The sequence below is a fragment of the Heteronotia binoei genome, chromosome 3, assembly GCF_032191835.1.
Source record: "Heteronotia binoei isolate CCM8104 ecotype False Entrance Well chromosome 3, APGP_CSIRO_Hbin_v1, whole genome shotgun sequence".
NCBI lineage: Eukaryota > Metazoa > Chordata > Lepidosauria > Squamata > Gekkonidae > Heteronotia > Heteronotia binoei.
Window position 1 is genome coordinate 40,028,527 of NC_083225.1, and position 15,069 is coordinate 40,043,595.

The window sequence follows — 15,069 nt, forward strand, 5'->3', positions numbered from 1 at the left end:
TGCACCACCATTCTTCTCCCTCGCTTCCCAGAACGTCAACAGGAGGGATGCTCCCTCCGCTCAGCCTGTGCGCCACCATTCCGCCTTGCAGCAGCACCTGACAAATCCCTGCCGGTCCTGCAACTACCAAAGCTCCAAAAGCCCCGAGGAGAGAAGCGGCTGCCAGACACTGAAGAAACCCTGCCGGGAAAAGCTACGAGGCAAGCAAGCCGGCGCCTTTCACACGCGCCACGAGACGTTCTGCAGCAGAAAACCCGCCAAATTCTGCTTTCCCAGCAGCCCCCGACGAGGGACGCCCGCCGGCAGACCTTCCTCCGCCCACCCTCCATTTGCCCGCCAATGATGTGCAGCCCCTGAAGTAGGCTCCCCTCGCGCTTCAGCCTCGCGTCGGAAATCTCCGCCCTCCCCCTTCCAAATACCCGCATAGTAGGGGGTGAGGCACCCAACCGCGGGGTAAGTAGTCAGGGTAAATCTTCTCCGGACTCTTGTCTTGAGTCGAGGGCAATGCTAAGGTTCGCCTGGGATCTTCTGGTTCCCACCCAGTGCTGAACGCTTACTCCTGCTAAATGACTCTCTGCAGGCCCCCTTTCCCCGCAGGCGCCCTCCAGCCAGTCCCCCTGCCACGTACCCATTGGCATGCCCATGGATGGCGTCCCAGGTGTTGCTTGGGCAAATGGTGGATGGAGTGGGAAGACCAGGCGTCGAGGGCTGGACTTTAAAGCCTCCGCTCTTGGCCTCCGGCCAGGACATTATTGGCCAATAATACCTGGCCAAGGTAGCGAGGAGGAGACGGGCAGGGAGGGACCTGCAGGCCACTGGTTTCTCGAGGGAGGCAGAAGCTGCAAATCACAGGGGAAGGCAGAGAGAGCCTCCTTTGCTTTCCAGAGAGGCAACCTCGAGGGCAGGAGGGGAGTAGCTTGCAGCCACCCATTAGGACCAAAAAGGAAGCCTGTTGGAGTGAGGAGTGATGGATGACTCTGAGAGAAGCACCAGAAGGTCTGAGCCGGGGATGGCCAAACTTGCTTAATGTAAGAGCCACACAGAATAATGCCAGATGTTTGAGAACCACAAGACATGAATGACAGATGAGAGCTGCAAGACAGAAGGAAGGCAAATAAATGAGGGGAGGAAGAGGTGGAAAGAAAGCAACTTTAACTTTAAATGCATTCCCCAAGCCACTGGCTGCCATGGCTTGGGGAAGTCATTTAAAAAGATATATACCTTCTCTAAGCCATCCAACAGGGCAGTGGGGGCTTTGAGAGCCACACAATATGTGTGAAAGAGCTACATGTGGCTCCTGAGTCGCAGTTTGGCCACCCTGGTCTAAGCCCTTTGGGTTTGGGATGAAGTAACTGCCATAGGCTTTCACTGTTAGAATCACCCATTGGTAGAACATCTTGTAATGCAGGCTTGAAGATTTGCCATGGGGCGAGGGGGTCCTGAAAGCACTCCTGGGGTTTTAATTGTGACTCCTTAGAAATCCAGCAGGGTTGGTTGTCCCCTCACTTCTGCAAAATATGGACACATCATAGACTGCCTGTTGCTAGGTTGGGAAATCTCTTCTTGGAGATTTTGGGGGTGGAGGTTGGGGAGGGAGGAGTGTGGGAAGGGACGAGACCTCAGTGGGATAGAATGCCATAAAGTCCACCTTGCAGAGCACCCATTTTCTCTAGGGGAGCTGATCTCTTCTAGATACTGGAGGACTCCAGGTTCCGCCTGGAAGTTTGCAGTCATACCTATTACACAAGCAGCAAGAATGGTGATTTGTGGGGAGTTAAGGTTGCGGATGAGGCAAGGTGGAAGGACCACTCATAAAACTCTTCCAGAGGTAGTAAAATAAGGCAGGAAAGAAAGGTAGGAGAAAATGCCCAAGACCTTGTGTTTGTGTTTGGAGCCAGGATAGGAAAGAGCAGGGGTCGTTTTGTAGAAAAATAGGTGGTGGAGCTCATCCAGGGATTTTTATGCAGCTGCACCTACTATTCAATGGACAAAGTGGAGAGGAGAAGGGGAAACCATCAGAATGGTTCAGGAGCTGTGCTCTTGTGAGCTCCTGCTGAATTCAAGGCCTGGGAAAGAGACTAAAGGTGGGGAGGGATAAAGATAGTTCCAATAACTATCTCTCTGCAATTAAAAAGAATCCACTCAAGATTTTCTTTTATAATTATACCTTTCTCTCTCCGAGGAAGTAATACACTGTGCAAAAACATGGGGTAGAAAGGTTAATCCGAGGGAGACAAAACAGATACTGAAGAATAACAAATTTTGGTACTAGTAAAAATGTGTGAGGATCTGTATATCTCTATCATTCCCTTCCTCTATGGAGTTCAGGGTGGCATACATAATTCAAACAGTTTTATCCTCACGACTGTCTTGTGAAGTAGGTTAGAATGAGGAAGATGACTGGTTCAAAGTTGCCCAGTGAGTTTCATGGGTGAGTGAAGATCCTGTATCTTTACTATAGCGTAGGCACACAGTAAAGCATGTACAAATTCCACTTCAAGGTGCATACTAGTTTGATGTGCAAGGTTTGCATTTTTGTCACTGCAGTGAATGTTGCACCCCAATCCACAAATCCACAACTACAGTATTAATAAGTTGGGATCTAAAATCTTAGTCTTTGCAATTTTAGATTTTCTATATTTTAAATTGGTCTTTTACTGTTGACTGTTTTTGTTTTTATGCTGTAAACCTCCCTGAGCCTGTTCTGCAGAAAGGGTGGGCTAAAAATAGAATTAAATAAATAAATAAATAAATAAAATAATAGGTTATATATTTGCAGTTGTTCCAGTATCTGCCTTATTCTGGAAAATAAAAGACCAATGTAATGGTAATCTTTCTTTCTGGAAAAAAGTGTAATAAAAATATACTTTAAATTGTAGTGACCTTGATTCATAATTCTAAATGGCTGTGGTTGCGCCCACATTGAACAGACAAAATGTTTGAATTTAGTTAAGCACAGAATCTTGACCATAGATACCTCATGCAATATTTATCCATATGGCAGCAGGTAAATTGCAGCTATGGAGGAAAAGTAGGTAGGTAGGTACCCACTCTGTGGTTGCAGTCACGTACAGTATGTTACAGAAGTGAGTACACCCCCTCATATTTTGTCAATATTTCAATATATCTTTTCATGTGACAACACCGAAGAAATGACACTTGGCTATAATGTAAAGTAGTGAGTCTACAGCTTGTATAACAGTGTAAATGTGCTGTCCCCTCAAAATTACGCAAAACACAGCCATTAATGTCTAAACTGCTGGCAACAAAAGTGAGTACACCCCTAAGTGATAATGTCCAAATGGGGTCCAAAGTGTCAATATTTTGTGTGGCCACCATTATTTTCCAGCACTGCCTTAACCCTCTTGGGCATAGAGTTCACCAGAGCTTCACATGTTGCCACTGGAGTCCTGGCACGGAGAGCCAGTTTGGTGTAGTGGTTAAGTGTGCGGACTCTTATCTGGGAGAACCGGGTTTGATTTCCCACTCCTCCACTTGCACCTGCTAGCATAGCCTTGGGTCAGCCATAGCTCTGACAGAGGTTGTCCTTGAAAAGGCAGCTGCTGTGAGAGCCCTCTCCAGCCCCACCCACCTCACAGGGTGTCTGTTGTGGGGGAGGAAGGTAAAGGAGATTATGAGCTGCTCTGAGAATCTTCGGAGTGGAGGGCGGGATATAAATCCAAAATCATCTCCTCCTCCACGACGACACATAGCTGGTGGATGTTAGAGATCTTGCGCACCTCCTCCTTCCATTTCAGGATGCCCCACAGATGCTCAGTAAGGTTTAGGTCTGGAGACAGGCTTGGCCAGTCCATCACCTTTACCCTCAGCTACCCTCAGCAAGGCAGTGGTCATTTTGGAGGTATGTTTGGGGTCGTTATCATATTGGAATACTGCCCTGCGCTCCAGTCTCCGAAGGGAGGGGATCATGCTCTGCTTCAGTATGTCACAGTACATGTTGGCATTCATGGTTCCCTCAATGAACTGTAGCTCACCAGTGCCGGCAGCACTCATGCAGCCCCAGACCATGGCATTCCCACTACCATGCTTGACTGAAGGCAAGACACACTTGTCTTTGTACTCTTCACCTGGTTGCTGCCACACACGCTTGACACCATCTGAACCAAATAAGTTTATCTTGGTCTCATCAGACCACAAGCCATGGTTCCAGAAATCCATGTCCTTAGTCTGCTTGTCTGCAGCAAACTGTTTGCGGGCTTTCTTGTGCATCATCCTTAGAAGAGGCTTCCTTCTGGGACGACAGCCCTTCAGACCAATTTGATGCAGCATGCGACGTATGGTCTGAGCACTGACAAGCTGACCCCCCACCCCTTCAACCTCTGTAGCAATGCTGGCAGCATTCATACATCTATTTCCCAAAGCCAACCTCTGGATATGACACTGAGCACGGACACTCCGCTTCTTTGGTCAACCATGACAAGGCCTGTTCTGAGTGGAACCTGTCCTGTTAAACCGCTGTATGGTCTTGGCCACCATGCTGCAGCTCCGTTTCAGGGTCTTGGCAATCTTCTTATAGCCTAGACCAGGGGTAGGGAATGTTGGCTCTCATGTTTTTTTGCCTACAAGTTTTTTTGCCTACAAGACGTTTTTTTGCCTACGAGTTGTAGGCAAAAAAATGTCTGGAGAGCCAACGTTCCCTACCCCTGGCCTAGGCCATCTTTATGTAGAGAAACAATTTGTTTTTTCTGATCCTCAGAGAGTTCATTGCTGTGAGGTGCCATGTGAAACTTCCAGTGACCAGTATGAGGGAGTGAGAATGATAACCTTCTCCCCCCTCACATCTGATACCTTGTACCACTAACGAGTAACATGACACCAGGGAGGGAAAATGGCTACTTGGGTCCCATTTGGACACTATCAGTTAGGGGTGTACTCACTTTTGTTGCCAGCAGTTTAGACATTAATGGCTGTGTGTTGGGTAATTTTGAGGGGACAGCACGCTTTCACTGTTATACAAGCTGTAGACTCACTACTTTACATTGTAGCCAAGTGTCATTTCTTCAGTGTTGTCCTATGAAAATATATGCTTAAATATTTACAAAATGTGAGGGGATTTACTCACTTCTGTGAGATACTGTATATTTGCTTGTGAATAAGTGTCGTTGAACTCAATAGGGTTAACTTCTGAGAAAACATGAATAATAATTGGAAAGTTGTGTGGTTTCTTGACTCATTTAATGATATTTTCTCTGTGGGACTGCCTTGTCTGTGAGCCGCCCTGAGCCTGCTTCAGCGGGGAGGGCGGGATATAAATAAAATTATTATTATTATTATTATTATTGTGTAGTCACTCATTGCTGTTGCAGCTAGCAGTACAACATAAGAGAATCCACAGTTGAAACAGATAATCAACAGCAAAAAACCATAATGCTTATATTTGTGTTGGTATCCTTTTAAATCTACATAGTATACAATACATATACAAATAATGTACACATAATATACTACAGAAAACTGTCCCAAAATACATATATGAATCAGGAAGAAACTGGAGCCCAAATGTTGTCAAAGTCGTCCTAAGAGCTCTCAAATGTAGAGTTCTGTAAAGTAGCCCAACTGGAAAAGGATGCAACAATTCCATAGAAGAGTATTGGGACATCAGTATACTCTTGATGTTCCAACACTCTTCTATGGAATTGTTACATCGTTTTCCAGCTGGGCTGCTTTATAGATCTCTGTTCTTACATTTGTGAGCTCTGGTTTTGACAGTGTTTGGGTTCAAGTTTCCTTCTGATTCATATATGTATTTTGGAACTGTTTTCTGTTGTATACTGTGTGTATGTGATTTGTATATGGATTGTATACTCTGTGGATTTAAAAGGATACCAAAACAGGGTTTTTTTTAAATTGTGCTACATAGTTGGGGGTTTTTGCAGCTAGCAATACAACACAGTGGCAACAGGGCTTCTACATGGTAGGTTTCCCCATTGTTTTTCTGCCCCTGTCCCTTGCATCTGTCACTTCCTCCCCTCTACAGAGAGGTTTTTTTTTTAAATAATGAACTGAGTATTGTTGTATCATTATGACAATCTATGCATTGGGTTCTTTAAATTCTTAGCATGAGGGAAAGGGCTCCTGTTCCCACCCCCTTGCTGTTTTCAAGAGCCCAATCCCCCAAATTTTGAAAACAGAACATGGAAGGAAGCAGCCCTTCCCCGATGCTGTGGTCCCAATCAGAACTGGGCCCCTGTGGCATTTGTAAACAGAGTGAATTTCATCCCTAAAGTGACAGAGGCATCCCCATTGTGGGCTCAGGGATGACCTCATACCAGCTGAGCCCTGATGTGAAAGCCAGTTGGGTTAAGGGAACCAAAATATTTTCTAAAGTATAGTAGAGTTTGGCCCTTAGAAGGCCTTGTGGTCTTAGTTGCCCTCATCATCTCAGGATAGTAATAAGCAGGGCTTTTTTTGTAGCAGGAACTCTTTTACATATTTGGCCACACACCCCTGACGTAGCCAGTCCTCCTGGAGCTAACAGGGCTTTTAGTACAGGGCCTACTGTAAGCTCCAGGAGGATTGGGTACATCAGGGTTGTGTGGCCGGATATTCAAAGGAGTTCCTGCTATAAAAAAAGCCCTGGTAATAAGGCACATGGTTGCTTCAAAACCTACATAAGAATTTAGTCAGAACGTTAATCTCTTCACTGATAATATCAAAGGAACAACATATTGATGTATTTTTGCTGAATACAGAGTAACATCAAAGAGCAGATGGAATCAACCATGTTTCTAGAAGAGATACTAATCTTTGGAACTGAGAAAACATTTTCCTGGCACTGTGAACTACACAGGAAATAATAAGAATTGTTGCAATAATAGTATTTTAAAAGGTTGTTTCTTTCAATATGTTGCCTCCTTATGGAATTGAATGGCATCTTCAAAGTTTCAGCACAATAGTAGAAATTGCCCATTTTTTCCCCAAAATTTTGCAATTCTTCTAAACTGATTAAGAACAATTATATTATCCAATTCAATAACCTTAGATTATTTGTTAATTTTAATTAATTTGGTTACTTATTAATCCACACACTGGATCTCAGACCTGATTGTGTATGTCGTGAATGTATTTGTTGTTTTCTGCCATCAAGTCACAGCTGACATGGTGACTCCATAAGGTTTTTAAGAGACATTCAGAGGTGGTTTGCAATTGTCTTACAACCCTGGGACTCCTTGGAGGTCTCCAAATAGCAACCAGTAGCTTCCGAGATCCAGTGAGATCAGGCTAGCCTGTGCTAGGGTTGCTATCCCCCAGGTCCCAGTGGGTGTTCCCTGGTTTTGGGGACTCCAACCTGCCAGCAGCCACCCCTCTCCCCCCACTCCTGCAAAATCTGAATAGCTCCACAGCCAGCAGCCACCCGTCTCCCAGTCCCTCCCCTCCTCCTAGATTTGAAGGGCCCCTCAGCTGATTAGCAGGGAACACAGTGGCCCACCAACCACCTGGAGGGACATTCAAATCTTGCAGGAGGGATGGAGGGAGAGGGGCGGGCGCGTTTGCATTCCAAGCTGTGAATTTGTGAATTCATGGCTTGGAGTGCAAAGCTTCACCCCCCCACACACTTCTTTCCCAAAGCAAAGGTGTGTGGGGGGGTGCCTGCAATCCAAGCCATGAATTTGTGGCTTGGCATGCAAACACATGTGGTACCCCTTTCTTTCCCAAAGTTTAAAGGTTGCCCTTTAAATGCTTTGGAGAAGAAGCGGGGGACAGCATGCTCTTTGCAGCTTGGAGTGCACACACACACCACTTCTTCCCAGAAGCATTTCAAAAGATCCTTAAAATGCTTTGGAAAAGAAGCAGAGGGGGGAGGTGGCACACACGCATACTGCTCTTTGATGATATTACTTCTGTGTGACATCATCACATTGGGGCTATCCCCACCCCCTCCTGGACAGTCCCCCAAAGTCTCCCGTCAGGGACTCGGAGGGACCTGACAACCCTAGGTATCCAGACCAGGGTTTCTGTCTATTATAAGAGACAATTATATGGATATGATGTGTAGATACATCCTCACCAGTCCGGCTTCCGCCCAGGTCATGGGATGGAGACAGTGCTGGTCACTTTGGTAGATGATCTCCAGTGGCATCTGGATCGAGGTGGTGTGGCAGTGATGTTGTTAGATCTGTCGGCTGCGTTTGACATGGTCGACCATCAGTTACTGACCCGCCGGCTCGCTGATGCAGGGATTAAGGGGTCGGCCTTACAGTGGCTTTCCTCCTTCCTTGATGGACGGGGACAAAGAGTGGCAATTGGGGGAGAACTGTCCCAGAGGCACTCACTAGATTGTGGGGTGCCACAAGGGGCAGTGCTCTCTCCGATGTTATTTAATATCTACATGCGCCCCTTTGCCCAGATTGCCTGGAGGTATGGGCTTGGGTGTCACCAATATGCAGATGACACCCAGCTCTATCTACTAATGGACGGTCAGCCTGACTGCGTCCCAAAAAATCTGGACCTAGCATTGCAAGCCGTGGCAGATTGACTCAGGCTGAGTAGGTTGAAGTTGAATCCAGTGAAGACGGAGGTCCTTTGCTTGGGTCGTGGCATTCTAGAAAGAGAAATCCCCCTCCCAGTTTTTGACGGTGTGTCACTGAAAATGGCGCACAGGGTCAAAAGCTTGGGGGTTCTACTGGAGCCTTCATTGTCAATGGAGGCCCAGATAGCGGCCACTGCCAAATCCGCGTTTTTTTATCTTAGACAGGCGAGGCAGTTGGCCCCCTTCCTGGAGCGTCATGACTTCGCAGCAGTGATCCATGCAATGGTCACCTCGTGACTGGATTACTGTAATGCCCTCTACTTGGGGCTGCCTTTGTGCCGAACCCGGAAGCTGCAGCTGGTGCAGAATGCGGCAGCTAGGCTGCTATTAGGGCTCCCAAAGTGGGAGCACATACAGCTGAGGCTGCGCGAGCTCTACTGGCTGCCAGTTGTATACCGGGTTTGTTACAAAGTGCTGATCATTACCTTTAAAGCCCTATATGGTCGAGGGCCTGCCTACCTTAGGGACCGTCTCTCCCCATATGTGCCCCAGAGAGTACTGAGATCAGGGGGAAAGAACTGGTTGACAATCCCTGGGCCGAAGGAGGCCAAACTGAAGAGCACACGAGAACGGGCCTTTTCGATCATAGCTCCACACTGGTGGAATCAACTACCGGATGAAGTGCGGTTCCTGTGGAGTCTTGATCAGTTCCGTAGGGCCTGCAAGACTACTCTTTTTAAAATGGCCTTTGCTTAAATATAGACCTGCTGTAGACATAATCTACTATATCCAGCCACCAAATTCACTGAGGAAAATATCTGATATGTAGCATCGCAAATGTTAATTTTAATTGTAAATGATGGTTTTAATTATGATGGTTTTATTTAATGAACTATGAATTAAATTGTACCGATTTTTTATATTGCAAACTGTAATTTATATGTTGTGAGCCGCCCTGAGCCTGCTTCGGCGGGGAGGGCGGGATATAAATAAAATATATTATTATTAACAAACTTCCTTTGCTTTCTAACACAAAAAGGTGAGTGTACACTTCTTCAGATATGTTGAAATGGATGTTACCTGTCCATACATATAGGCAGACTGTCAGCAGCAAATTAGCATACAGCAATCCCCTGAAGAGCTATACATCCTTTTTATTTTATTTCTTTTTTGTAATAGTGGATTGGAATAGTAGATTGTAATGTAATGAATAGTAGAATGGAATGTAATTTGGAGTGGTAGATTAGAATGTATTTCTCTGGACTGGGGACACAGAAGATACACTGCACAGCCAGTCACCCTACCACAAAAGAGGATGCTGCAATGTTACCTTCATCATACTTGAGAGGAGACAGATGGCATGTGATAGCAGGGTCTCAGTTAATTACTCTGTGTTGCACAATTAAGAAGGACACATCTGCTCATCAATCACCTATTTTGATATATTTATTTTCTTCACTATGTTTCCCCCCAGAATTAAACCCAAACAAATGGTGACCATATAAACTAAAGTTGTTATTCCAATTTGGTCCTTGTATCTGTCAAACAACTCTAATATGTTGAATGCTGATTTGCTGCTCACCCTCTTCGTATGGTAGGTTCCATTTCAATGTATCTTAAGAAGTGCACACAAAAGCTTATACATTGAATAAAACTTTGTTCTTAAAAGTGCCATGGGATTTGAACTTTCTTCTGAGATACAAATGTTAGATTTAATCTGCATCATGGATATCTAAAAACAGTATTTCTCTAAGTAGTTCTTATGACATCATGCTTTGTCTCTAATTTTTAGGCAAACTTTCATGGACTCTGAGGCTTGCATGGAAATTAATACTATTATATCAGAGGATATTGCAGTACTGGCAATATCAGTAAAAGTGGGCTCCTGTCCTTTGATTTTTATACAAATATGTGTGCATGAGTGAGAGGGACAGCATCATTAGGAGGGACCAAATAAACTGAATTTAGTTTAATGGGGAAATTAATGACATTATAAAGGTAAAGGTAGTCCCCTGTGCAAGCACCAGGTTGTTACTGACCCATGGGGTGAAGTCACATCAGGCTGTTTTTTTGGTAGACTTCTTACAGGGTGGTTTGCCATTGCCTTCCCTAGTCATCTACATAATAACATAAAGACAGCTAAATGTATGTGATTAGGGCAAAATGCTCTGAAAATGATTATTCCACACCTGTGTTGCACCATTTAAAATTTCTGGGGGAGGACACACACAAAAATTCCAGTGAAGGTGTGGGAATGTTCAGCTAGGCTTAACATCTCTTCAGTGTATTCAAGATCAAAACAAGGCAAGCACCTGCCAAGTTTCTTATGCCTTGTATTATATTTAAAAGTCACCCTTTTAAAGAAAAGGGATTTTGACACCTAGTATATAAATAATGTTTCATTCTTAATATTAACAGACTGAGTAAAACCTGTGGGCAAGTTAGAAGTAAAGGTTTCTTCAAGGATAATAATATATGATCTGAAAAACTAGAGTGTTTTTAAGGTCGTAGAGAATATGAGGAGGCCAAAGACGAGGCACACTTGCAGTCTTTAAAAATAAAGGTTACTAGGAACTACTGGTAGGTGATTGGTTGGATTTGGGTCACAATGTGGATTTACTCTTTTTTACCACACTATTTTTTCCCTTTTATTCCAAGCAGCTGCCTGGAGCTATTAACCCCATGCAGGAAGCTATACAAATACATATGGTGCCACATTCAGGGCTGGCCCTGCCACTTGGCAAACTAGGCAATTGCCTAGGGCGCCAGCCTTCTGGGGGCACTAAATTGGGGCTCCCCGTGTTATTTGGTGATGCTATCAGTGCAGAGGGGGGGTACCAGAAGATAACCTTGCCTAGGGTGCCAGACAGTCTAGGGCCAGCCCTGGCCACATGGCGTCGCCCTGGTGGGGTTAAAGCAGGAAGACGGCACTGATGAGAAGGAATGATTAGCTCTCCTCCCTCCTTAAGTGCTGTAAATGGGTCTCAGGGCCCCCTGCAACTTCTATTGTTTTTAAGTAGTCATCCTTGTATGTATTTGCACGTAGTGTCTAATTTCACCATTAATGATACTTCTGGACATACTCTCAAAAAGTAATTTCTGCAAGAGCTGTTTCTGGTTTCCATTTCAAGCTCCAGAACTAGGTGTCACCTTTAGTTGTAGCATAAGAACATAAGAGAAGCCATGTTGGATCAGGCCAATGGCCCATCCAGTCCAACACTCTCTGTCACACAGTGGCCAATATATGTATGTGAGTGTGTATATATATACACACATACACACACACACACATATATATATATACTGTGGCTAATAGCCACTGATGGACCTCTGCTCCATATTTTTATCCAATCCCCTCTTGAAGCTGTCTATACTTGTAGCCGCCACCACCTCCTGTGGCAGTGAATTCCACATGCTAATCACCCTTTGGGTGAAGAAGTACTTCCTTCTATCCGTTCTAACCTGACTGCTCAGCAATTTCATTGAATGCCCACACGTTCTTGTATTGTGAGAAATGGACTTCTTTATCTACTTTCTCCATCCCATGCATAATCTTGTAAACCTCTATCATGTCACCCCGCAGTCGACGTTTCTCCAAGCTAAAGAGCCCCAAGCGTTTTAATCTTTCTTCACAGGGAAAGTGTTCCAAACCTTTAATCATTCTAGTTGCCCTTTCCTGCACTTTTTCCAATGCTATAATATTCTTTTTGAGGTGCAGTGATCAGAATTGTACACAGTATTCCAAATGAGACCGCACCATCGATTTATACAGGGGCATTATGATACTGGCTGATTTGTTTTCAGTTCCCTTCCTAATAATTCCCAGCGTGGCGTTGACCTTTTTTAGTGCAATCGCACAATGTCTTGACATTTTCAGTGAGCTATCTACCATGACCCCAAGATCTCTCTCTTGGTCAGTCTCTGCCAGTTCACACCCCATCAACTTGTATTTGTAGCTGGGATTCTTGGCCCCAATGTGCATTACTTTGCACTTGGCCACATTGAACCTCATCTGCCACGTTGACGTCCACTCACCCAGCCTCAACAGATCCCTTTGGAGTGCCTCACAATCCTCTCTGGTTCTCACCACCCTGAACAATTTAGTGTCATCTGCAAATGGCTTTGGAATGTGCAAACTGTTATGTACATAATGATCTTGTAGTGCTTACATTGGGTTACTCTAGGGAATGGTGCTAATTTCTTCACTGTGCATGAACCAGTATCTCCACTTCTGGAATGAGGGCAATAATGTTTGCCTGCATTTTGGGGCTGTTGCAATTCCTAAATAAACAGACTTTAAAAATAAAATATTAAGGTCACCAACACCAGTGGCTAGTTAGCACCAGTGAGTACAACGGAGTTCCCAGCTTAAGCACTTGAATTTCTGTCCTGAAACCGATATGTTTGGGGTTTACATAAACCATCTATAAGATGCAGACTGCAGGCTAATGGTGCCTCAGTTAACTTCAGGACTGTGCAGGAAAGGGTGTTAAACCTTCCAACCTTCCCTCAGTTTTCCCCACTCTAATAGCACTGTAAAGGAGAAAAGATCTTCTGCACCAACATGACCACGATTAAAGGTAAAGGCAGTCCCCTGTGCAAGCACCAGTAGTTTTCAACTCTGGGGTGATGCTGCTTTCACAACGTTTTCATGGCAGGCTTTTTACGGGGTGGTTTGCCATTGTTTTCCCCAGTCATCTACACTTTCCCCCAGCAAGCTGGGTACTCATTTTACCAACTTCAGAAGGATGGAAGGCTGAGTCAACCTGGAGCCGACTACCTGAACCAGCTTCTGCTGGGATCGAACTCAGGTCATGAGCAGAGGGCTCCAACTGCAGTACTGCAGCTTTACCACACTGCACCACGGGGCCCTTTTTTGACCACAATTAGAAATGTTTTATTATATTCTTCCAATCATATGTTTTCAAACTCTCTAGCTGCAATACTAGAACTGGGGAAGGCAATGGCAAACCACCCAGTAAAAAGTCTGCCGTGAAAACATCGTGAAAGTAGCGTCACTCCAGAGTTGGAAACGACTGGTACTTGCACGGGACTACCTTTACCGTTTTTTTAGCTACAATGCAATGTCCAAATTATTCCATTTGAGAACCTTTCCCCCCAATGTTTTAATGAAGCTATAGTTTCTAATGAGATCTACATTCCGTTTGTGTTGCCACAAGAACATTCTCACAAATTAATTTTGAGCCTAAAACATCAGAGAGAATAAAACAAGGCCAGCAGCATGGACAGCACTGCAGGGGCCATTTGACTTAGACTGAGCCAGCAGTAGCACAGGAGGAAGCAATGGATGGGCCAGTACCTCTTGCTGCAACCACTGGCTGGGCCCAAGCTGAGTGGTTCCTATGACATTGTTGGGGCTCAACTCAACTTGCTCCCAGACAGCATCTTTCCAGGGCAGCAACCCTCCATGAACTTCCCAAGGATGTTAAAGGACCATTCTGCCCCTCAGTCTTAGATTCCTATTAAAGAGCTGCTTTTCACTGATGTGAAAACTGTTTATATCGGTCTCAGGCTGGGCCGGATTAACAAGTAGGCACTGGCCTATGGGCCTCTACGCCTTTAGGGGCCCTGGGATGGCTCCCCCCAGTTTTCCTCCTGCTTGCAACCCTCCCAGCCTGCACATGCAGCCAACAACTGAGCCACTCTTTGCCCAACTTGTCTGATGCGGCTGCTGCTGGAGTTGTTGCCAAGTTTGCCTCTCTCTGCCTCTCCTCCGCAATTTTGTCAAAGGGGCTTTTTGGAAAGTGCCTGCAGGTTGCAGCAGGAGCCGCAGGCAGCAGGGTGATGCTCCAACTCTTGAGATAATTTGCAAGGGGGGCCCCAAGATTTTGCCTGCCTAGGGGTCTCCACAGGGTTTAATCTGGCACTGGTCTCAGGTAATGTAAGCAACAGGCCAGTATTGTTTTGCAAAATGTATACTACCTCTGATGCAGGTGAGCTTAGGTGCAGGAAGTGATCCACCGTACCTGTGATTTCACTGGCAACATTAATATATCATCCCATGATAGTTTTAGAAAACATGAGAAGCAAAATCATATTGTAAAAATATTACATAAGATACAAAACTTCACGGTTATCTCCGTTAACTAGACATCACTCATGTTTTTTAGCCTGCTGTCTTCTGGAAGTGGACTAAAAACAATTGATTTGTGCATGAAAATAAATATGAACATTGTGTCCCAGGCTTATTTGCAGTAAAGCACAGCAAGAAATTATGTATACATTTATTTGGAATCTATTAGCACAAGAAATCTGAGCAGAATGCTTGTATTACTGGTTTTTCCTTCAGGTTCTCTAATTTGAATGCAGAGGTTGTTTTATTAACTAACAATGATGGACAAATTCATATAATACACAGACCCGTGTGCAGTGCACCTTTTTTCTTTTTCCTGTCAAGTCACAGCTAACTTATGGCGATCCTACGGTTTTGAGGGTAAGAGATGTTCAGAGGTGGTTTTCCATTGCCTGCCTCTGCATAGCAACTCTAGACTTCCTTGGACCCATCCAAATACTAACCGGAGCAGCCCCAGCTTAGTTTCTGAGAGTGGGCAGGCCTA

At 45.0% G+C, this 15,069-nt stretch overlaps 1 protein-coding gene across 1 annotated transcript in view; it reads right to left on the bottom strand.

The window, feature by feature from the left end:
- Positions 1-687, bottom strand: part of SLC15A1 (solute carrier family 15 member 1) — a 50,531-nt gene extending 49,844 nt beyond the window's left edge. Inside the window, exon 1 of the mRNA XM_060233645.1 lies at positions 629-687. Within this exon, the coding sequence (XP_060089628.1) occupies positions 629-644 (16 nt within the window). The 5' untranslated portion in view covers positions 645-687. The remainder of the gene's footprint in view (positions 1-628) is intronic.
- Between the last annotated feature and the right edge of the window lie 14,382 nt (positions 688-15,069).